This window comes from Pongo pygmaeus, chromosome 6 (genome assembly GCF_028885625.2).
Source record: "Pongo pygmaeus isolate AG05252 chromosome 6, NHGRI_mPonPyg2-v2.0_pri, whole genome shotgun sequence".
Taxonomy (NCBI): Eukaryota; Metazoa; Chordata; class Mammalia; order Primates; family Hominidae; genus Pongo; species Pongo pygmaeus.
The window spans coordinates 43,001,098-43,026,382 of NC_072379.2; the positions used below are offsets into that span (position 1 = coordinate 43,001,098).

The following is a 25,285-nucleotide window of genomic DNA, read 5'->3' on the forward strand; positions in this document are numbered from 1 at the left end:
GGGCATTTGGTGATAATGTGCTTTGCTCTTGTGCCTTTGGTGAGGAGATGGGGGCTGAGGCAGATGCAGGAACATATGGCAGGACACTGAGGTCTGTTAAAAACCCTGCACACAGTCGTTAGTCTATAAAAGCCTCTTCTAACCACTATGGCATCTTCTGGAGCACAAATGTCTGTCGAAACAAGCACTGTACTGGCAAATTTTGGGGGTTCACACATTTTGTTGGGTCAGTGAATGAGGCCAGAGGGTTGCTACAACTGCATCCATGCCTGGATGCCTCCAGGACACCATTGTAATGTCCTATTTCCCAAGCCATGACTCTGGGGACTGCATTCACCTATGCATTGCCTACCACCTGCAGGTTGACAGCCAGGTGGCTTGGGTCAGCTGAGTTCTAGAAGATTCTTTCTGTAGCAGTCATGTTTTCTATCTCTGATACTTCCTGGATCTTTCCCAGACACTGCTTCCCTGGTAATGGACCAGGACTTGCATGGGTTAAGTTCCTTCAAGGAGTCTTTTGCAGTTCTCAAAAGAATAGAGTTGGTTCCTCAGCCTCGGCACTATTGATGTTTACTTTCTGGTGTATTATAGGATGTTTAACAGCATCTCTGACCCCTACCTACTAGATGCCCAGTAATACCAGCCTCCCAAGCTGTGACAACCCAAACTACCTCCTGACATTGCCAGTGTCCACTGGCAGTGGCGAGTGATGGTGCAAAATCAACCTCTCTTGAGAACCACTGGAATAGAACATAGGGTGTGGAAAAATATATCTAAACAGGTGACGATATACTCCTTTCTAACTTGCCTTTCTTGAAAACTTGAGGAAGGCTGCCTGGGCCCTCCGAGGCAATGCAGGTCTTACCCCTAAGGCTTTGTGCTCCACTCTGCACATCTGAGCAGCTTTTCATCATTTTCTGAATCTGTAAGTGTACTTCTTACCCCATCAAATATCATCTTAAACTCCCACCAATAATTTGGGCTCCAGGTTTCTTTTGGGGAAGTAATGAGGGGGGAGAATAATTCCTTCTGAATGCACCAGGGAGCATCAACATTGCTGAGGGGATGACGCAGGATCTGAGTAAAGAAAAAGAGTGAGCTCCTGGAGAATGAGCATCACAAGCTGGGGGACAGCTTAGGGGACCTAAGTTGGGAAGGTGTGTGGCTTGTTTGAGCAATGCAAAGAGGCCAGTGGGGGTGGACCCCAGAGAGAGAAGGGGGAAATGGCAGAACATGAGTTTGGAGAGGCACTCAGGCGATAGATCATGCCGGACTTGGCAGGCCATGGGAAGGACTTTAGATTTCATTCTAAGTATGATGGGAATCCATTGGAAGTTTCATGTAGGGTCTTTGGAATGAACTGATGTGTTAAAATGATCACTCTGGATACTGCATGGAGAGAGGTGAGTCTGGCAAGAGTGAAGGCAGAGGCCTGTCTGGAGGCTTCTGCATCCAGATGGGAGGTGATGGTGGCTTATACTGGGGGTGGTAGTGGAGGTGAGGAGGTCAGAGTCTGGATGTATTCTCATGATACAGCCAAGGGAATTTACTGATGCATTTAAGGGGAGAGATGAGAAAAAGAGAGGCACCAAGAACAGTCCACAGCCTTGGGCCAGAGCAACGGGGTGCCATTTGCTGAGATGGGAAACACCAGAACAGAGTGCTTGGAGGAGGAAATGGAGAGTTCTCTTTCAGACATATTACATTTGTGCTGCCTATTTATATCCGAGTGGAGCTGTGGAGTAGGCAGTTGTACTGAGGAGTCAGTACCTCCGGGCACACGGCCGCACTACAGATGTCACCGTGGGGCCGTCGGGATGCAGATGGCATTTGAAGCCAGGCATCTGGACAAGATCATGGAGGAAGTTTGTGCAGATGGAGAGGCGGACCCAGGGCTGAATGTTAATTGATGCAGCATTCGGGGATCTGGAAGATGAGAGGCAACAATAAAGTACATGAGAAAGAACAGGCGGTGAGGCTGGAGGAACAGAGATGTGGAGCGCATGGTACAGGAAGGAGGCAGAGGCTGACTGTGTCAAGTGCCTCTGAGATCAGGTAGTAAGCGGTCTGAGAGTCACCAGATGGCTTTGGCAATCTTCATGAGGGGTGCAGGGGAGGAAGCTGGCTGGAGAGAATGGGAGGAGAGGAAGTGGAGAAAGCCAGCACAGATAACTCTTTCTGGGAATGCACCTCTAAAGGGGAGCAGTGGAGTGGTCAGTGGAGGAGGGCATGACATGGAGGTTTGGGTTTTTGTTTTTTCAATGTGAGGGAAATTGCAGTGTGTTCATACATTTCCAATTTCAACAAACTTATCAAGTGCCTACTATGTGCCAGGTGCATAGGAAGATCCTAAGTTACTCATTCATTTTGAGTTTACAAGCTAGGAAGGGAGATAGACAGAGCAATGCAGCATCTCACCACCATGGAGCAAGTGGTGGAGAAGAGGAGTGCACAGGGTGCTGTGAAAACTCAGGGGAGGAAGCATAGCTTGGCTCTGGGGGGGTTAAATCCAGGCAGGGCTCCTGAAGGAGGTGACAAGTGAGGTAAGCCTAAGAATTAGCCTGGAAGAATGAATAGAAATTAGTTTGCTTAAGAAGACAGGGAAAGGCTTTCCAAGAAAATAAAATCACATCGCAAAAGAGTCAAGAAAGATAATGGTATGTGTTTAGAACAGCGTGCAATTCATGATTACTAGAGCATACAGAATGAGGAAGGACAAGATGTGAGATAAGGTTGTGGAGAGAGAGAGCAGGAGGTCCTGGAAGATCTTATTTTCCACGTCAACAAGTTCACCCTTTAAATTGTAGACGATGAGAACCCATTGACAGGTTTAAACAGGGGAGTGACATGCTTGTTTTGGCATTTTTAGAGAAATCACTTTGCACCCATATGAAGGATATAGATTTTAGGAGGGGGCATATTTGGAGGTTATTACAATATGTCAAGGGGATCATGCCAAACATTTTGGAGGTAAATCAGCAGGACAGTGAGCAGCAGCAGAAGAGAAGGATGACAGGAAGAAGTGGCTTGGTGGGAGAGATTAATTGTTAACTTGGAGGAGGATCAAAGTGGCAATGTCTAATAGGTATTTTGATAATAAAGTTTGAAGCTCAACAGAGAGGTCAGAGCTGAAAATATAAATTTAGAATTCATATGTTAGTATGGAGAGAAGTTTATAAAGCAGTAAAATTTGATTACATTGCTATATTTTATATAAAATTATATCTGTCTTTCCATCCCTCCATCCATCCATCCATAAAAGAATATGGAAAAACTTAGGTCAGAAAAATAATGGCATTTATTTTTGTTTGGAGATATTTTCTTATGTATATCAAATTTTTTCATAATGAGTGTACCTTACTGATGTGATAAAACTATATTTATTTACTTATAATAAAGCTATAATAAAAACTAGGTGACAATGGCATGTCAGAATCTAAGGTGGTAGAGTTTCAAATAGGAGTTTGTATTTACTGCAGTAAAGCGTCGATTAAAGTAAAGCGTGGGCCAGGCGTGGTGGCTCATGCCCGTAATCCCAGCGCTTTGGAAGGCTGAGGTGGGTGGATCACCTGAGGTCAGGAGTTCGAAACCAGCCTGACCAATGTGGTGAATCCCCATCTCTACTAAAAAAAAAAAAAAAAAAAAAAAATTAGCCAAGCATGGTGGCACAGGCCTGTAATCCCAGCTACTTGAGAGGCTGAGGCGGGAGAATCGCTTGAACCTGGGAGGCAGAGGTTGCAGTGAGCCGAGATTGCACCACTGCACTCCAGCATGGGTGACAGAGTGAAACTCTGTCTCAAAAAAAATAAATAAATAAAAATAAAAAAAATAAAAAGTGGTAAGAGTTCACCGGCTCTGTTGATTAGTTGGTCTCTGCTGCTCATGGAAAGGGCAGTGCTGGTGACGATTACTGAAATCAGACTTCGGTAGGTGAGGAAGTGAGTGAGGGAGAGGAGCAGAGCAGGGGGAGAGCATGAAGTGTAAAGATCCATGAGAAAGGGATGACTGCTGGAGAGGTGTGGAGATGGGGACTGGTGGGCCTAGAGCCTGAGTGGGTAGGTCCACCTTGAGTAGAGGAACGGACTCCAGCGAGGGTGTTAAGGTTGGGTAGCATTTGTATTTGGGGTGAGAAATTGAAGTGGTCACCTCAGTGTTTCCATTTCAGTAGGGTCTGAAGTCATCTCACAGTGGATGTGATTTTGGTTGATGGAGGCTTTCGGGACAGTCAAATGGAAGATGCCCCCATAACAGGACTGGTGAGCTTTGCTGTGGCACTTTCTGAGGTCAGAGAGCGTGAATTAGAATTCTCCCCTTTCTTGGAATTATTTCATTTTCTCCAGGGCTAGAGCTATAGAAAACTACCCTGGCGTGGAATGGGGAAGAGTGAGTTACAATACTAATCCACAGTGGCGTTTTGTCCGTCAGATGGGGTGCAAGCATGGAGCAGGGAGGGAATTGGGTGTGCAGGGAATGAAGGCACTCAGGAGGCCTGGGATGAAGGAGGCCATGCCAGACTATGAGGAGACAGAGAATCCAAGGTGAGAACGAGCTTGGCAAGGAGTGGTGGTGGGGGGAGGAGGTGGGAACGCCGGCTGTAGAATGATTGACAGTGGGATTTTAGAGTTTTCAGTTTCTGACATGGCACAGTTCTGGGTGATAATGAGGTTGGGAGGGCCACTGTGGGAGCAGGTGGCTGGAGTGGAATGTAGGTCACTGCCATGGGGGTTAGGTAGGTTTGGTCTATTCTCTACACCCACCTTTATTCAGATACTGTTTTGGGGAATGTGTAAAGAATCTCCTCCCCAATGCCCCATAAAAATTGTTTAAATATTGCAGATGCAAGGCATAATTTATATTTGGTTTTCATAGCTTCCCTTTATGTGGAAATGGTTTTACAAATTAGCTGAGAAAACTTGAAGTTTTCTTCATCTGCCATGAAAGAGACTCTGCCAACACAGGATAATGACAGGATATTATCTTTGGATTGCTAATTAGCAACTGAAATGAATGTCTAGCCCTGGTGCCGCCAAGTCTCCTCCATTAATATCTGCCCTGCAGCGGGGCAGAGGAGTGAGACCAGAGCTGCTTCCCCTCAACATGGTGGGCCAAGTGTGCAGTGTGCCTCCCTTTTAGAGAAAGCACTTCTAAAAGTACCTTATGCAGACTCTTAACATACCCTCTGACTATATAGGGATGGCAAATAACATACTTAGTATTGCTCTTTAATTGAATGAAAAACTAGTTGTGGTAAAATTGATCATTTGAAAGTGTGGATATTTTTTGACTCATCATTCTGGTTAGCTTGTGTTAATACTGAATGTATCAATCACATTTTCCCAGATTATAAGGATTAAGTTAGGTTAATGTGGAAAGGAGTTGAGGAACAAAGATCCAGGAAAATAAACCTTCCCATAGATATAGAGAACATTACCCCATCTTTGATTCCCTCCTGTATCTAGATGTGTCCAGGTATGTTACCACTTTGGCCCTCAAAGATGCTTTCATTGACCTCTAAGGCATGATTCCTCCTAGTTTCCAAGTATTCTTTACTGGGAGAGTTGAAATATTTTGTTTTGCAATATCATGGATGCTCATGACTGAGATTATGTCTACAAGTCGCAAAAACGATGTGCATTTAGTTATCCAGGCAAGCAGCCTTTCATGGTCAAATGACTGAACAATTCACTGGACAAAATTAATCAAAGTAGTTAATCAATGGACCAAAATAGCTCAGCTCTCAGTTTAGCTATTAACGTTAGCTAATAGCTCAGTTTTTAGTTATTTAACTTTCTAGCTATTTTACCGTTGTCTAAGCCTCAGTCATTAGTTCTCCAGGTTGACTTTTTTGTGAATTTGCTTTATGAGCTCAGGGAAACAGTTGAAATTTTTTTCACCGGTTTCTCTGTTTACCTTGGGAGAATACTACCGATTTCTTCTCAGAGGCCTTTGGGGGCTGTTGGAAAGATTGGTGAATTTTCTATCAAAATCTGGTGTATTCTTTAGAAATAGACACTCCAAATGTTCAGAGTGAAATATAATACTGCATTATTAAACTTGGAGGTTTCCATGATTGGAGGTATCTGAATGGGTTGAATATTGGCTCTCACAAGATATGCCCATATCCTAAACCCTGGAACCTGTGAACGTGATGTTATTTGGAAAAGGAGTCTTTGAAGATATAATTAAGTAAAGGACCTCAAGATAAGATGATCTTGGATTATCCAGGTGGGCCCTAATCCATCGACAAGCGTTCTTATAAGAGATAGAGAGGAGAGGACACAGGAACCGATGAGAAGGCCATGCGAGACAGAGACTGGAGTGATGCAGCCACAAGCCAAGGAGCCGTTGAAACCCCAGAAGCTGAAAGAGGCAAAAAAGGGTCTCCCCTGGAGCCTTCGGAGGGAGTGTGGCCTTGCTGACACCTTGATTTTGGCCTTCTGGCTTCCAGAACTGAGAATGGCCAGTTTGTGGTAATTTGCTACGGCAGCCTTAGGAAAGTGAGGGAGCGCCCACCCGCAGCATAGCCCTCCTCCTTGCTTGTCCAGGACACCTTTCACTCAGCATAGGATCTTGTAATCTGTAAGTTGTTCCACTAAAGTAATATATTTAATTTCATGCAAGAAGATAATTTATCTAGTTTTAGAATGAGATACAGTGTCTAGTTCCAAGCCCAGAATTATATAGAAAATTTGACCATAAGAGGCTGCTTGCCTGGATAACTAAAGTGCTCTGAAACCTGCTATAGCCTCAACAGTTTTTTTTTTTTTTGAGACAGAGTCTCACTCTGTTGCCCAGGCTGAATGCAGTGATGCGATCTCAGCTCACTGCAGCTTTGACCTCCTGGGTTCAAGTGATCCTCTTGCCTTAGTCTCCTGAGTAGCAGGGACCACAGTTGCATACTACCATGCCTGGCTAATTTATTTTTTGTAGAGACAGGTCTTGCTGTGTTGCCCAGGCTAGTCTCGAACTCCTGGACACAAGCAATCTTCCTGCCTTGGCCTCCCAAAGTGTTGGGATTACAGGCGTGAGCCACTGCACCTGGCCCTGCTATATCTTCATCTAACTGAATAATCCAGGAAGGTGAAGGTTTAGAAGTCTTAATTATTTGAGCTGCACAGACCAGAGAATACAGGAATGGCAATGCCATTGTGTTCCAGGCAGAACCCAGAGTGCCTTATTGACCCTTTAAATGTTATTATTTCTTTCTTACCTGTGATGCATTAACCAATGCACGATATTGCCATAAATCTGAGTCAGGTTAAAAAAAATCAACTTGGGTGAAACCAAACAATGTTTAGAATTTCCACTCATTCATTCATTCATTCATTCAATCTTTCTATGAATCATAAGTTATCTATCATCTGCAAGGCACTGTGCTAACTGCTGGAATACTTAGTGAACATAATAGACAAGGCCCTCATGCTCCCATGGAGTGTACAGTCTAGGGACATTATGTTTCAGGAAGATGTTAGAATTATTTAAATATGACCTAATTCTAAACTGATGTAGCATTCTGTAGTTTTCACATGAATGGCAAAATAATAATGGCTCTGACAACATCAAGTTGCCATGCCACACAAGATCTATGTACTGATACAATCAGGATACCAGAAATACCTGAAGCTATTTAAGTAATTGGTTCTGAATTAATTGCATAGATAGAGGGAAAATATGGAATGCATAAGCCAAATAAAATACTAAATCAGCATAATATTGAGGCTTGTGACTATGTTCTATGATGCTTTATTGTTTTGAAGATTTACCTACTGATGATATTTTTCCTTAGATAATAGAATTTATTGATACTCTTTAAAATTAGACTATAAAGAGAAAGTCCCTAGAAGTCTGGATAGTAGGGACAGCCAGTGTAGCCTCTGTTTTCTATTCATCATCTGAAAGTAGGAAGCCTCCCCTCTCCTCTGTACCCCTAAAGGTCCCAAGGCTGATCTGCTCTCAGCCTAGGCTGGAGGATCCATCTCCTGGATTACATCACACACTTCCCTAGAGGTCTACAGTGATTCCCATTTGTCATTCATAATGATATTCCTGATCATTAGTTTTATACATCTCCACCAACCATCCCCTTTCTCAGATCCTGAGATCACTGGGCTACCTTGGTTCTGTTCTCAATTTGATTAGGATTGTACTTCTGTCACTGGTCCACCTCTGCTAATGCCATTTTCAGTACTTTTTCCAGCTGTGTTATTCTTAATTGAGAATAACCCATGCTAGGTGGTTTACATTGGCCCCACCCCTCCTGTCATTCCAGTTTCTGTTGCTGTCAAACTCCTTACCCTCCACCCCGCTGAATGTATCCCTCCTTTCATGAAATTGGGCTGAACAGAAAGACGTCTTTATACTTTCATATAATTTGCTTTTTAAACCTCTCCCAACAGACAAAAAGACTTTTGAATGCAATATATCGATTCTGTTAATTCTATTTGGCATTTAAATATTCAGGAAATTAACTGATTTCATGGAAATTACATTTTCAGTAATTTAAGTAATAGTTCCAATTTTGTTAATTTTCATACTTAGAGTCAAGCCTAAAAATTTCTCAGCCATGATGCTGACCACATATTCCGACTGATTCTTGGGCTTGATATTGTTACTAGAGTGCTTTACTTTCCTTTGTCCTTGAAGCAAATTTCTAAGGAAGGCAGCATCGATGTTCATTTGTGTAATCATGCCATAATACATTCATAAAAAAGAATTTTGAATCAACAAATAAAGCCTAATTTTTAATCCCTATTTTATATTAGGATGCTGAAATAAGATAATGTAAAGAGTCTGCTCAAGTTAACTAACTCTGATTCTTGTGAAAACCTCCTCAGTTGAAATCCTGATATACCTGGGAAATTTGGAGACTTGTAAATAGCATTTCATGCCCCTGTACAGGACACAGGAGCTCCTTCCACCTCCCACTAATGCTTGCTTACATAATTTTGCAGTAACTTCTTTTCCAAATATTACAAGCACACGGGAGAGCTAGAGGTGAAACAATAGCCCCAAACCTGGATCTCCACAGTCTCTAGTAGGAACTTGTGAAAAAAAAATTCTTTCAATTTTAGCTCTGCATGGGCATGTCAAAGCCTCTCCACTCCTCTCTTCCCATCTACAAATAAGGGATAATAATGTTAATATTTGCTTACATACCTCACAGGAGAATGAAAAGAAAGAGTAATTTAATGTTAATAGGTTCTTTGAAGATGAAAAGTACTTCATAATTGCTAAGTTCTATTACATTTTTAAAAACCCATCTCAAAGATACCTCTCTTTCCTTATCCTCATAACTTTAATTAAAAATAATTATCCTTTCTCAACCTCATTATTTAAGTACATAAGACTTCATGACGTTCCCACACAATGTATGTTTCCATGCTTTACCCAGTGTTACTGCTTTCAGGTTTGGGCCTTTCATACTTTCTAACTTCTTATATATTAGAAAATCTAGTGAAAACCTGTTGTGTCTGCCTGGGGTAGATTTCATTTCAGAGTGTGAAAATTGCATGAACAGCCAGCTTTTTTTCTCACACTCTTCGAAAAGCTCTTGACGCTGCTAACATCTGAGGCAGAATTTCTCAAAGGTGGGGTGACCCTTCCATTGGTATCTGAATCCCTGGGGTGTTTGTTAAGCTCTAGGTGCCTGGAGACCAGACTCTATGGGGTGGGTTATGGAAATCTGCATTTAAAATAAATTCTGCAGTTGCTTTCTAAAATTTGAGAACCACCCATTCCAAGTCCCTCATCTTTTTTTAAAGATGAAAAACATAGTCTGAAGGTCAAAAGTGAAGTTTTTTGCCTTAGGCATCACTCACTGCATTTTCCTCATGGATACTGGAAGAAGGGATGGAGGACAAAGGCTTTTCTAGAGCTGAGAGTATGAAGGGCTCCAGTTGGCCTCCTCTCACACCACCGCCTGCAGGCACATGCATCCTTGCCTCCTCACACCCCACTAATTAGGGGGGTCTTCTTTTTATCTAATCCCCCTCATATCACCAGCCTCTCCCTCCAGTTCTTGCTTTTGGCGCCTCTCTCATTAGTAAGTACATCTGCAATCTACACTTGCCATTTATTTCCCTCCATCTCAAGGAAAAAGGGGCTGACTCTTTTCTTTTTTTGAGATGGCGTTTCCCTCTTGTTGCTCAGGCTGGAGTGCAATGGCGAGATCTCTGTTCACTGCAACCTCCACCTCCTGGGTTCAAGCAATTCTCCTGCTGGGGCTGACTCTTTTTCAAAGTTAATATCTCCACTTGGGCTATCTATTGCCTTTCCCTGCCTCCTCTGGGCTCTTCTTCCATCCACTTTTTGCTCTCTCTTATAATTCAAGATTTGTCTCTCTTCTGACATTGTCTCCTCAAAGGCCTTGCAAACTTCTAGCGGCCCCACAAAGCCAAGCTCCTAGAAAGAGCAGTTTTCAGGGTTGTTTGATGCTGGTATTTAAAAATACGAGCAAGGCCAGCCATGGTGGCTCATGACTATAATCCCAGCACTTTGGGAGGCCGAGGCAGGTGAATCACCTGAGGTCAGGAGTTCGAGACCCCCCCTGGCCAACATGGAGAAACCCCTTCTGTACTAAAACCACAAAAATTAGCCGGGCCTGGTGGCATACACCTGTAATCCCAGCTACTTGAGAGGCTGAGGCAGGAGAATTGCTTGAACCTGGGAGGAGGAGGTTGCAGTGAGCCAAGATCGTGCCATTGCACTCTAGCCTGGGGGACAAGAGCGAAATTCCATCTCAAAACAAACAAACAAGCAGAACTACCTTTGGAAAGTGAACACACAGTACAAAGAGTAAGGGGAAGCGCCAGCAATAACATCCCCACCATGGAGCTGTTTTTGGAATACATATTACTGAAGTGGAGTTTTGATTCTTTGCAGCTCCCTGTCCTCCTGGCACAATCAAGTTTCTCTGCTCCTGGCTCTTATACCAAGGCCAGCATTGCTGTCATTCCCTGTGCTCCGTGCACATTCTTGTGGGCTCAGTTCAGGGTTTGGCCGTAGGCTAGTCTCCTGTCTCCACAGCTAATAGTGGGTTTGGTGTAAGCCCTGGCATCCCCACCAGTGGTTTGCTTTGTAACTTTTCCCTCTTGGCCTGTGGGAAGACTGAAGCATGGCGTCTGGAACTCCTGCGCAGCTGCAGGCCTGCTTGGAGGGTGAGGTGGCTGTTGTGGGGCAGGTGAGAGCACACCAGGGCCATAGCTAACCTCCAGCCTTCATGAAGAGCCCATGGCAACTCTGTGGGAATGCTTCCAGCAGCCCGCTTATGGCTGGAGACAGAGGTGTGGCTTCTATCTAAGCTTTTCCCTCTGACTCAGTTCAGGAGGCAATTGTCTTGGGAAGCAAATGATAACAGCATCTGGGAGATTCTCTTCTGGATGGACTAGCAGGGAATCAGGACATGAACTCAGTGGACTGACTGCACCGAGACTCACCTGGTCATTACTTGAAGGTCATTACTTAAAGTAAGTTCTTCAGTTGCCAACATTTGAAAACTAAAGTGTGTGGTTCAGTTATGCTGGTCCAATAATCAGAGAGGTCTAACATGTGAGTGTTTTAGTTCATTCCTGTGGCTATAACAAAATACCATGGCTTGAGTAATTTATAAATAATAGAAATTTATTTCTCACAGCTCTGAAGGCTAAGAAACCCAAGATCAAGGTGCCAAAAGATTCAGGGTCTGGTAAGGCCTTGTTCTCTGCTTCTAAGATGGACACCTTGCTGTATCCTCAAATGGCAGGATGAGAAGAACAAAAGGGACTAGGCCACTCCCTTCAACCTCTTTTATAGGGGGACTGATTCCATTCACAAAGGTGGAGCCTTCATGACTTAATCACTTTCCCAAAGGCCTCACTTCTTTTTTTGTTGTTGTTTGTTCTTGAGATGGAGTTTTGCTTTTGTTGCCTAGGCTGGAGTACAATGCAATTAGGCTCACTGCAACCTCTGCCTCCCAGGTTCAAGTGATTCTCCTGCTTTAGCCTTCATGAGTAGCTAGGATTACAGTCATGTGCCACCACGCCTGGCTAATTTTTGTATTTTTAGTAGAGATGGGGTTTCACCATGTTGTCAGACTGGTCTTGAACTCCTGACCTCAGGTGATCCACCTGCCTTGGCCTCCCAAAGTGCTGAGATTACAGGCATGACTTTCCTTGCCCAGCCAAGGTCTGACTTCTTAATACCATCACCTTGGGGGTTAAGTTCCAACCTATGAATTTTGGAAAAACACATACATTCAACCCGCAGCAATGACATATTCCAAGGCCGAAAATGTTTTCCTAAAACTCTAGGCCTACAGAAATACTTTTTATCCTGCAAAAATTTTGCTTAACCTTTTCTTTTTCCAGTCTTCCATCACGAAAACAGTGGTTCTCAACAGAGTGATTTTGCCTCCTAGGAGAATTATGGCAATGTCTGGAAACATTTTTGGTTGTGACAGCTGGGGGTGGTCGTGGTGGTGCTACTGTACCTAGTGGGCAAACTCACTCTCTCAAGGCCTTTTATAAGGGCCTTACTCCCATTCATGACTCTGCCCTCATCGTTTAATCACTTCTTAAAGGCCCCACCTCTTAATATCATCACATCGGTGATTAAGTTTCAACACATGAATTCTGAGAGACGCATCCTTCAAACCACATCAGGCACTCTTGTGTCCTTTTGGTGAACTAGGAGGCTTAGACTCAGATAGGTTAAGAAAGCTGCCCAGGTTCTACTGAGAGTTGGAGCAGGCATGAAACCTGGGTTTGCCTTTTGCTGTGTGGCACCTGCCTCAGGACCTGAAGGGTGCTGCCTCCATGCCAGAAACCACGCTGGCTGCAGAGGGCAAACCCGAACAATAAGATGTTGCCCTGATCCAGTTTAAAAGCTAACACAAAGTGGCCAGGGAGGGATGGAAGGAGAGATGCAGACAGTAGATTAGAGCAGTGCTTTCTCAAGCTATTTTGCACAGAAGCATAGAGATGGGGAGGAGGAAGAGCCTGAGGGGCTCAGTGGACCAGGCACCCCTCCTCCTTGCCAGAGCCTGGCTTCACTTTCATCTGTTCTAGACTGGAGAACAAGGTTCCAGCTAAAAGGGTTTGGAAACCTTTGTGTTTTTTTAAAAAAACTTACAGTAGAATAATAATAATAAAAAAAGAATTCAAGAGAAGACGAACATATTTGTCTTGAGAAGGTTCAGGAAATCATGAAGAAATCATGAAGGAACTACGCAGTATTTTAAGTGGATTTTCAGGGTAGGAAATTTGCGCCCATATAAATGAGAGAAGAAGAACAGAAGAAACAATCGCGCACATATGGGCAGCAGAGCAAAGCCTAAGGAAGTGTGGGGAGGGCAGAGGAGGAGCTGCCCGGGAGGGGCAGATGGTATCTCAAGGCAGGTGGTCTTCGTGCTTTGGCTGTCCTGAGAATCCGAGGAGTCCAGACTCCATTTCGTAGGCAGTAGGGAATTAGTAAAGAGGTCTGTGCTGAGTAAAGGGGGGATAAATGGCAAAAAGAGATAAAGAAGGGAAGAGACCCGGGGTACGGTGAGCACAGTTGTACCATATACATGAGGCATTCACAATATGCCAGGAGCTCATGTGTAGAACACTTTGTAGAACCCAGCATCAAGTCCTTAGGTGATAAGAATAGTACATTGATGAATGCATATCTAAGATATTTGTTTACCACTAATAATTAAGCTAAGACATTTGTACCAAATGGCATCTTGGCTGTAAGAGATTTATTTATTTTTTACACACAGATGTAATTTTTATATAGATTTTGGCTTCTCCTGGCGTGGCTGGCTCCTGTTACCTTGGCTCATCTCCTGTGACTCATATTGATAATCTAAAATGTGCCCTTTCATATTTTTTATCTGAATCATATAATCACATACTAATATATTTATATTTACATATCTCTAGCTACATACACACAGGCTTGGGGTTACTATTTTTCAATATTTGAATTGCATTTTTCATGCTTTTCTGCTTTTCTTCTCTCAACAATATCTTGAGGAAATCTCTATCACCTGGTAATGTTCTAATTCAGTCTTTTTTATGCCTCATATGACTATGCAGTGTGGATCTGCTATAATACATTTAACCATTCCCCTGCTGATGGACATTTGCATTGCTTCTAGGTTTGTGTCTTTACAAACAATGCTGAAATAAACATACCTGTGTGTTTTGTGCGGCAGTCCAGCATAGCTTTTAAAAGTCTGCACTAGGCCAGGTGCGGTGGCTCATGCCTGTAATCCCAGCACTTTGGGAGGCCGAGGCGGGCCAATCATGAGGTCAGGAGTTTGAGACCAGCCTGGCCAAAATAGTGAAACCCTGTCTCTACTAAAAATACAAAAATTAGCCGGGTGTAGTAGTGGGCGCCTGTAGTCCCAGCTACTCAGGAGGCTGAGGCAGGAGAATCGCTTGAACCAGGGAGGTGGAGGTTGCAGTGAGCCAAGATCGTGCCATTGCACTCCAGCCTGGTGACAGAGCAAGACTCTGTCTAAAAAAAAAAAAAAGTCTGCACTCTAGAGTCAGGCTGCATGTGATTGCTCCCTACCTCTGTCACTTACTAGCTCTTGTATTGGGCAAGTTTAAACCTCTATGGGTATCAGTTTCCTCATTTGTAAAATAGAGGATTATACTAGGTTATGTAATTCATGTCGAGCCTTTGCAAAAATACCTGGCCCATAATAAGGGCTCAATAAATATTACCTGTTATTATAAAAGTACTGAATATTGGTGCTTTTGTTTCTATGAGATAACTTTATGGGCTAAAGGGTATAGGGGTTTTAAAAATTTTAGTTTATATTGTGGATTGCATTCCCCCCGAAAGGCTATAAAATTGCTTTCATGCATGTTTCTACCAACAATGTATGAAAGCATCCTTTTACTTATGTCCCCTCCAAAAATAAATAACTCTTTAATTTTTGGCAATTTGATCGTTATAAAGTGATATATCATTGTTACCTTAGTTTTCATTTCCTTCACCATTGGAAAAGTTGAAATTTTTTAATGGGTTTATCAATCATTTGAATTTGTTCTTCTCTGACCAACTTTTTCATATTCTTTGCCAGTTTCCCCAGGGTTGTATCTCCTCTTTTTTTCAAGTTGTAAGAGCTCTTTGAAATTTGTATTACAGATTTTCAACCTCTGATTTTCTTGAGTTGCAAAGATTAATTTTCAAGATCAAAGCTTGTCTTTTGACCTTATTTATGGTATTTTTGTCATAAAAGTATTTTAACTTTTATATATTCAAATACTTTTTTTTTTTTTTTTTTTGAGATGGAGTCTCACTCTGTTGCCCAGGCTGGAGCGCAGTGGCTCGATCCAGGCCCATTGCAACCTTCGCCACCCGGGTTCAAGCAATTCTCCTGCCTCAGCCTCCTGAGTAGCTGGGATTACAGGCATATGCCACTAGACCTGGTTAATTTTTGTATTTTTTAGTAGAGACAGGGTTTCACCATGTTGGCCAGGATGGTCTCAAACTCCTGACCTCAAGTGATCCACCCGCCTCGGCCTCCTAAAGTGTTGGGATTACAGGCTTGAGCCACTGTGCCCGGCCTTTCTTTTCTTTTACAGATTCTAGTTGTTGATTAAAAAGACTGATTGTCTCTAAAAAGGTCTCTACCACTCAAGGTTTCTTGAGTTCATTTTATGTTCTCAATGATTTTTATGTTCTAGCATATGCATAAATTCACCTAGATTTTCCTGAAGAAATTTCATTCCTTTTTTTCAAGTATTTTCAAAGTAGAGAGGAATCTAACATAATTTTCTTTTGGTTGCATACCCAGTTACAGTACTGGCATCATTAACTAAATAGTTAATTCTTTTCCTCCTGGAAGTTTCTCACACATTCTGAAGAAAGCTGGGTTCGGAAATAGGACAGGCAGAATCCCAACCAATCCCGCACATTCTATGGTGACTTCTCATCTAACTTTTGCTGCACATCTTCTTTGAGAATTGATAGGGAGGCTACTGAGATTCAGCCAGAGATGGGGTCAGCAAAGCTCTTGTAGGTGTTCGTGAAAGAACCCAGGGGCTCTTGTTAGGGGTAGGTCTGGGGCTGGGGCTTACCTGATCTTAAACTCAGATCAAAAGTCCACACTGAGCTCTTCTGTCAGGAGGGCCCTGGGAGGTTGAAGGGCCATGAGACACCCAGTGGGATCTCATAATGTTGTGGTTTCTACCTACTAATTCAAGACTCTGCAGATGTAGCAAGGGATATTTAAAATGTGTTATCCAGGATTTCTTAAGTTCCATAAAACTCTACAATTACACCTAATACCCACTTACCCACTTGGCCAAACTCTAAACATGCACAAAAGAGCTTCTCTCCTCCCTGACTTCCCCTTGCTAAAGACCTGAAAACAGAAGATTTTTACCACCCAGGTAGTATCTGCTTGGGAAGGCAGAGAGGTCGGGGCTGGGGCAGAAGGGGGCAGGGGAGAGGGGAGTCTGTTCATTTTGCAGTTAGCAAAGGGCCTTGGGATCCTCTTGGAAATTTTGGTTTGAGAGGTGGTAAAATGTCTGATTGTGACAACTGTAAGGTTAGATTCATCACCACCACAGACATAAATGAGCACACAGACATTTTGGTGGCTGCAGAGAAACTGATTAACAGCATCAAATCTGAAATCTGGCTCTGAAAATCCTTCTCACACTGACAATTATGTAAAGAGTGACTCATAACGTAGTCATTTCTTAAAATGATACATGTTAGCACAAGCATAGGCCACATAACCACATTTCAGTTAATGACAGACCACATATACAATGGTGGTCTCAAAAGATTATAACGGAGCTTCCCTATACAGGTGTACCATTTCTTATCTTCTATACAATAATTTTACTGTACTTTTTCTATGTTTAGCTATGTTGAGATACACAAATACTTGCTATTTTGTTACAGTTGCCTAAGGTATTCAGTATAGTAACATGTTGTGCAGGTTTGTTGCCCAGGAGCAATAGGCTATACCATAGAGCATAGGTGTGAGTTAGGCTCTGCCATCTAGGTTTGTGTAATTCCACTCTATGATGTTCACACAATGATAAAATTGCTTAGTGATGCATTTCTCAGAAGTATCCCTGTCGTTAAGTGACACATGACTGTACTTAAGACAAAGAAAATGTGTCTGAGGCTCTGATATTCTTCCTAGGAATAGAGAAGGAACTCACCTATTTCAATTGTTCAGACTTTTAGGGCATCTTAGATTTGCTCCAGGAAAAGTGACATTCAGAATGATTGGGACAAAAAGAATTTCCAGTGGTGATTTCAGAGAGAATAGCTGGTAGGAGCTTAAATGACACGCAACAATGAGTGAGAAGCTCCAAATTTATTTATTTATTTTTACTGTTTTTATTTATTTTATTTTAGTTTAAATATTCTGGACTAAAAATTGAAATGAGATAAAAATTCTCATTAACCAAGAAGTTTTACCTGAGAAGTATTCCATCCATCCATTCATCCTTCCATTCAACCATCCGTCTATCTGTCCAGCCTCTCTTCTTCCCTCCCTCCTTTCTTTTTTTCCTTCCTTCCTTCCACACATATTTACTGAGTGCCAAGTGTGTGACTAGGAAAGCTACAGCCAAGACTCTGGTCTCACTGGGCTTACATTTTCGGGAAGAAACGACAACGAATTGTAAACATATTAATACTTTATATAGTGATAAATTCAGTCAATATATTAAAGTAAGATGTTAAGTTGGAAAATTATAAATGGATGCACTATTTTAAATTGAGTGCTCAGTAAAGACCCTTAGAGAAGGGAATGTTTGAACTTAAATGTGAATCTTTCTTATATAAACATAATAGTTTGAAACTATATGCATTTGCAATATTCATGCATTGTATTAGACATAAAAATAAATTTGGACCTTTCACAATTCATTTATAGTTTTGTTTTTTATGCCTCCATTCAAAATATGTGAGCATTTTAACTTGGTAGTTTCTTATATGTAATTTTGTAGCAAGTAAGTGAAGAGTTTCCAATGACACAAAGTTTTGGTAAATATCAAAAATGTTGAAATAACATATCTCACAGCATCTGGGAGTGTGCTACTATAATCTGGCTAATTCAGATTATAAAGAAGTATCATTTAAAATAGAGGGTACTACATAAAGAAGGAATGGTAGGTTGATTTTTAAAAAGGTGTCTTTGCACTGGTAAGTATTTGGTAGAATTTTAGGTGATCACCAATGTCATTTCAAGCTATTTAGCCTGTCATATACTTAACCTCCCACCATTTATAATCTATCACCAAGTTTTCTTCATTCATTTGTTCATGCTCCTTCTGAAAAATCTTTCCATTTCTACTGCTTCTGCCGTATTTTGATTCTTTAATCTCTCTTCCAACAACTATTTCACTAGCCTCTTAAATGACACCCCTATTGCCCATTCCAGTTCATCTTCCACTTGTAACCAGAGTTGACTTTCTGAGTTTAATAAAGATCTGATCAGGCTCTTCCTTTACTAATGAAATGCCTGGCTCCCTGTCATTGTCATCTTCATGACAAAACCCAAACGCCCGGGAATGCCATCAAATGCTTTTCCCTACCCGACACCAGGATGCCTTTCCAGCCTCTTTCTCTCTTCTGAGGCCACACCAGACTGACATCTGCTGTGAACGCTGGGCCCTCCATCTAGAATTCCCCACTTGTCTTCTCTGCCAGCCAATTATTCTCATTGATTTTTCCAAAGTTCCTTGTACCTCATTATTACAATACGATGTGATAAGCACTATAACAGAGGTATGCACAGCGTTGGTCACATTGTATTTTAATTTTACCAATTATATATCTGACTTTGCCTTTGAATGGGGGCTAGATCCAGATGATAGAGCCATGATACCTGGGTTCCTATTCCTACCTGGTCCTCGACTATCTCTGTGGCTTTGTTTATGTCTGCACTTCATTTTCCTCATCTGTAAAAGTAGGATAACTCAGTATCTGGGTTATAATGTTGTAATAATAACATTATATCTGGGTTATAATATTGTTAGACAGTGTCTGGTATATTTAGCATGTTCTCAATGGATCCTTCATTATTTAGCTTAATTATTAAATTCTGTATCCCTAAAGATAGAAAATCAGGATACAATAAATATGAAAAGGATAAAAAAGTAGCATATGAGTGCCTCATCAATATGCAAATGACATCATCATAATCAAAGAATGAAGATATGAAATTTGGAATAGGCTGGGCATGTTGGCTCACGCCTGTAATCCCAGCACTTTGGGAGGCCAAGGAGGGTGGATCACCGAGGTCAGGAGTTTGAGACCACCCTGTCCAACATGGTGAAACCCCGTCTCTACTAAAAATACAAAAATTAGCTGGGCGTGGTGGCATGCGCCTGTAATCCCAGCTACTTGGGAGGCTGAGGCAGGAGACTCGCTTGAACCCAGGAGGTGGAGGTTGCAGTGAGCCAAGATTGCACTCAGCCTGGGGGACAAGAGTGAAACTCCATCTCAAAAAAAAGAAAATAAAAGAAAAAAGAAATTTGGAATAGTATTCCAAGACTTCTGTCATCAAAGACACAACAGACACACACTGTTCTATAAATTATAAGATTTCCGGTGGATGGGTTGAATGTCCTGAAATGTATAGGCTCTTGTGGTAATTTTCCATTCCCTGCTTTCCTGTCCTCCACTAATTTCCCATCTTTTTCTGTCCTGCTCTGTGACCTAGGGACTGGCCACTGTGGGTTGCAGTAACTGGAGAGCCTCTGTCCTCTGGTTTATGGTTGGGTTTGGCCATTGGGACTGGAGGGTGGAAGAAGAGTGTTGATTGAGAGTGTTATTTCCCTGCTTTGCCCTGCTGTGGCCAGGTCTCGCAGGGGCTGTGTCCATGAGTGACCACAGTGTCCATGGGTGGTCCCTTCTAGGCTCCAGCTTTGAAAGAGCTCTTCTGACTCTATCTCCTCTCTCTCCTTGGCCTGAATATTATCACTGCTGACTTTGACACGGTCCTTTCAGTTTGGAAGTCAGTCGTACAAATAAGTAATGAAACAGCAATTGCAGAAAGTCTCTTTAGGCCAAAGGCAACAAAACAAAACAAAACAAAAATCAAAAATCCTGACCAAAAGCAAAAGACAAAAAAAAAAACAAAACCCAAAAACAGTTTTTTTTTCCAGCTTACTTAATGTGTGTAACACAGAATTTTCACTATATTTATTCATATTGGTATGTCTCAACACTGGACTAGAAAGAAAGGAAGTGGGTGGAATCATGATGCCCTGCTAGGGCTTTTGATTAAGCTGGCTCTATTCCAATGGATACAAAGCCCACACACAGGGAGCAGGAAGCCCAGAATGTCAAGTACCTACTCTCAAAGGGGAGCTTTCAGAGGAAGGACACAGTGTCGGGGGTTTCTCCATTGATGTCTTTGGGCAGTGCCTCGCCTGGAAGTGGCCGCTGCAGGACCACGTGCAGTGTGAGAAGAAGGAGGAGGCCTTCCTTTAGTAACAAGCAGCATTCACGCATCGTGGAGAGCAGATTCCCAGAGTGTAAAGCTCTTAAGGGACATGTGCATTTATCGCTGACTTTGCAAGGGCTTTAAAACCACAGATAATACAGAAAAGTGTGAAATTTGAGCAATTAATTGCACATGGCAGGAGGGAGCACTCTATTAATCTTAACCCTGCTAGAAGGAAGAGACTGGTGTGACTTGTGGAATAATACTCATTTATGCACCCAGTGGTCGGGGAGATGTTCTGAACACCTGAAAGTGCCAGGTGTTGTGCTAGAGTGAAATAAGACAAAAGTGTCTCTGCTCCAATAGAGCTTATTTTTTAGAGGGAACTCAGAAAATGTGTAAGAGGATGGGACACAGAAGAAGGTCAGCGAAGGATAAAGAAGCAGAATAACAACAACAAAAAAGATAAAATTGACCACTGCAAAGATGCTGCCTCCAGCCACAGCTGAGTACCATGTCAATCCTGAGTGATGTTTAATCCTTTGAAGCCTTATAATGGATTTTTGCTAGGCATTAAAAAAAATAATCATGTAAGAGCAGCTGTGTTAAAACATTCATATAAACTCTACTCAGTGCATTTTGTTTCTCAGTTATTCCTCCATAGCAAACCAATCGGTATTAAATGTGTGTATGTTAAGTGGTAATAATTCTTCCAGTTAAACGAAAACTCCAGTCCTTTCACTATTTCACTAGCCTACAAGCAACTGACTTTTAAATTAATCTAATTTTTATTAATGATTATGATAACATATAAAATTATGCTCAGCAGTACAAAATAGATCCATTTAGCTCATCAGCGTTTTATACATTTATAAATTTAATAAAATATGAATACCACTTTCACAGCATTTTCTGATATGCCTTACTAGAGAATGAAATTTCCATTTTTGGAAAAAACCAACAACAACTTTTGAAGCTGACCTGTGTTTGCCATGTTTATTTCGGGTCTGTGGTTATGCTTATCTCTGATTCCAGAGTGAAGGGAGGTGGGCAGGGCGTGGGTGTCCATGAAGGCACCTCTGTCCTCCCTGCAGGCCAAATCCTGATCTGGCTTGTCCTGTGTCAAGGGACAATGTCCTGCTTTACAAAGTCAAGGCTGTACCCATAGAAAGCCTTGTAATCTTTTGGTTTCTCCATTTCCTTATGAGTGATGCACAGGCTCTGATGATTGTCATCCTCTTCACAGCCTCCATGAATCTCCTGATGAACTCCCTCAGAAGGTGGAAGGAGCACCTGACACCGAGCCGAGATCAGCAGCAGCCACGCCCACGCTGTGGGCAGTTAAGAGGCAGCCAGTGGTACCAGTTGTGAGCAATCAGATTTGAGGACTCAGGATTCTGGTTTCCTGAGTGTCATGGACCTGCGGGCTGCAGGAATGACAGCAACAGGTCTCAGGCAGGTGCCACAGCACCCACACACTGCCAGCATTTTGTGCAAAATACCCAAAGCCACATCACCAGATCTGGGCTCTCCTAGCCTCCTTTTGCTAAAATGCTGGCCAAAGAGCTTAACGAGCCACTCAGGGGCACAAGATAGGTGAAACCTGCATGTTTTGTTTGTTAAACTATTTGCCACATGGCACAAGAAAATAACAAAAAATAAACAAAAGGAATAACTGCAGCATCATGGTTTTGTTAAGATGTCCCAAAGCTGATCAGGGCTTCCTGTTAAAATCTAAATGAGACTCTTCCTAGGTGGCTTACGTTCAGTCAGCTGTGGCTCTGTGCAAAGAAAACCAGTTTCCCTTGCTCGGAAATTTGGAGCCACTGATAAGAGAAGAAAAGTGTGACTCCACATGGAGGGTCATGATACAATCTGATCTCTGACCCCGTGGAGGTGAAGGGGCTTGTTCTGCATACCAGGCTGAGGACTCTGGGACTGAGGCATTCAGAGTTGCAGCTTTAAATCAGAAGGGAGTTCCCTGCCCATTTCATCACAAGTCAGCAACATCCAAAGAGTGGCATTGAAGAAAATCTCATCACCGTGGGCTCAGTTTAGATTGCTAGTCGGCTCAGAAAGCTACCTGCAATTGCGTTTCCAGGATGCATCACAAATACTCTCCACATGAGTGAAAACATCAGCAGATGAAACTCAGCATGCTTAGTGCGGGGCCAAGTCCTCTAACAAAGGACACAGCGGTTAACCTGCATTGCGAGGACAGGCACTGTGAAGCCCTCATCAGGGATCCATCCAGAGAACTTTGGTAATTCTTGCAAAATCCCTGTATCACACAATTTCCTTCCTTAATGTGATAAAGTGTAACGGACACATCTACAGAGCCTCTTCAGCCCTGCAGTGCATGGATGAGCAGAAGGCCACAAAGCCAGGTTGGTTGCAGGGACGGGGCAGCAGGCAAGGCATGGTCACTGTGGAAAGCGACGGAGGCCACTTTTAACAGGCAGTCCAGCCAAGTGTGGGCCACAGTATCTTCTGTGCTTCCCATCAGGCCTTCACCTGTGGCCTTATTTTGTGGCTGCACTGAAACATGCTTGACACCAAGGTTTTCTTCAAACGTCAGCTTCCATTCATCCCACTGTGGTACTTCTCCCTGTTGTCCTATGCCACCGTCTCCTCTTTTTGTAAGATTCACAGACTCCACTCCCCACTCCCTGACCCCCTAACTTGGACAGAGTGAGATATTTTTCCCTTGTGATTGAATACAATTCTCAGGCTTATCTATGTATCTCAGGCAAACATATGCCCACATATGTATATGTGCGTATAAGTGAGCATTTAAGCTATTGTATTGTAATTGTTGGTTGGCTCATGTGTTCCTCACACTAGTCTCTTTGAGGCATGAGACCTTGCTCATTTTATGTTTGTATCCTCCCAGCACATACTATGTGCTTAATTTATAATTGTTAAATTAGCGAACGTATTCCTGACACTACCCAGCATAGTCTTATATGGTAGATATTTGATGAAAATATTTCTCTGTTGATTGCTGATTCCAATTCATGATCTCTAAGACACCATCTTAAATTTCACGCTCACGAACTAAGAGCTAGTTGAGGGATTGTATTAGGTATAATCTGTGTATGTGTATATTCCTATGTTACAGGTCATAGCACTCCCTACCATCAGAATGGAGCCTGCCTGAATGTGAGCTCAGTGAGAGGCACATTCCATTCTTGGGCCTGTCCACGGTGACTTGCCTGCTCTGCTCCATCATCCACTTATTCACAAGTTCTGGGGTGACAAAGGGGATGTTTTGTTTCATCTTGTGCCAGACCCTCGGTGTGCACTCACTCACTCTACCTCAGCTCAAGAACTTCAGGGCTGGGAGTGCATTTGGAGAGAAGGCATGTGCAATATCTGGAAGCCTTAGCACAGGTGGGTTATACTGATGCTCTACAGACAAACTATAGGAACTTGGGTTCTAAGGCCAGCAGGCGCAGGTGTCACCCCAATGGCTCCCTTCAACAGCAGCATAAATAAGTCATGTCAGAAGAACTCACATTAGCCATCTCCAGGACTCATTTCCCTCTCAACAGCAGGAGCTCCTGCAGTCAGAACAGTGGTAATTTTCAAATCAGGCATGTGGTGATGCAGCAGGAAAGTGCCTGCATCCCAGGTGTCCCAGCAGCTTTCTGGAGACCTCTAATACCCACATCTGCACCACAAAACTGCACAGCATTGACTGATACCAATCTTCTTACACATATCGGTAAGTGGTAATAGAATGCCTCAACAGCAGACAACCCAGGAACCAAAGACATACTGGATTTTCAAGTCAGAAGAATGCTTAGAGATCATCTGACCCAATAGCCGTATTTTACAGTAAGATGCAGAAGCCAGTGTCCACAGTGCTAAAGCCATTGGTCCAAGGTCAAAGAATTTCAAACCCATAAATACCTCCAAGAAGCTTCCACTGGGACCTTATGATTTTAGTAAAATTATCAACATTCATGACCTATGTCTACTGATCTTAGTGTCTTCTCAGTAGGCAATTATTCTTTCTCACATCAATTTGCAGTTGCTATATTATCAGCATCCTTGGTAAATTCATCTTGTGTTCTGGGTGAAGACTAACAGATTCTTCCTTCTTGGGCTGTGTCATTCACTCTCATCCCTCATAACATCCGGACACTGCTCTAAACACAGTGGCCTTTGAGAAATGCTGCTGAATTCTGACTAAGAAAGAGGAGAACTTTCAAATACAAGAAAGTGAACATTATAGAGCTTACCACTCAAGATGATTTTCTACAAATGCGGACATGGGGCTGATCTGCACCGTGTAAGTATCATTTGCCGAGTACTCAAAGAGTCCATAGTAAGGGTTGAAGAGCTCCTGAGACAGAAGGAAGAAGAACTCCCGCGAGGGGCCACTGTAGTCCAGGCTGCAAAGAAAGCAGAGGTCCAGGAAGCTCATTCTGTGCCCAGAGGTGGGGGGACCTGTTTGCACCCAGATTCTAGTGTGCCCTTTCAGAGTTGGGTGCTGGGGAAAGCAGAGAGCAGCCTCTGCTCTTTGGAGTGAATACCAGTGGAAGTATCAATTTGCTGTAGAAAATGAGGATGCAGTAATTGGTTTGGAGATGTTTCTTAACAAGATGTCCATGAATAAACTCTTATGGCAGCTTTCCTTAGTGTTTTCTTTTGATCATCTAACACCTCTGAGCTAAAACACACAGCTGGCCCATTGAATACAAGGCCTTTGTTGTGGGACACACAAAAGAATTTCCTGCAACAGTGAATGTGTGCATGCGTGTGTGCATGTATGTGTATGTGGGTGGACTGAAAAGGCTTCCAAGTTCATTTTGATACGTCCTCCTACATGGGCTTGCCCTTCATGGTTGAGGTGGTTTCCCATGAAATCACTGAAATGATATG

At 42.7% G+C, this 25,285-nt stretch overlaps 1 protein-coding gene and 1 long non-coding RNA gene across 5 annotated transcripts in view; one reads left to right on the plus strand and one right to left on the minus strand.

Annotated features, from left to right (window-relative positions):
- The window catches only part of HECW1 (HECT, C2 and WW domain containing E3 ubiquitin protein ligase 1), a 460,467-nt gene that overhangs the window by 32,158 nt on the left and 403,024 nt on the right, over positions 1 to 25,285 (minus strand). For all 4 annotated transcript variants that reach the window (XM_063667367.1, XM_054495635.2, XM_054495637.2 and 1 more), the window contains one exon: positions 24,643 to 24,795. In XM_063667367.1, the coding sequence (XP_063523437.1) occupies positions 24,643 to 24,795 (153 nt within the window). The remainder of the gene's footprint in view (positions 1 to 24,642; positions 24,796 to 25,285) is intronic.
- Positions 11,211 to 25,036, plus strand: LOC129040813 (uncharacterized). The gene is made up of 3 exons (XR_008503726.1): positions 11,211 to 11,465; positions 21,642 to 22,782; positions 23,517 to 25,036. It is a non-coding gene; the product is annotated as an uncharacterized LOC129040813 (long non-coding RNA).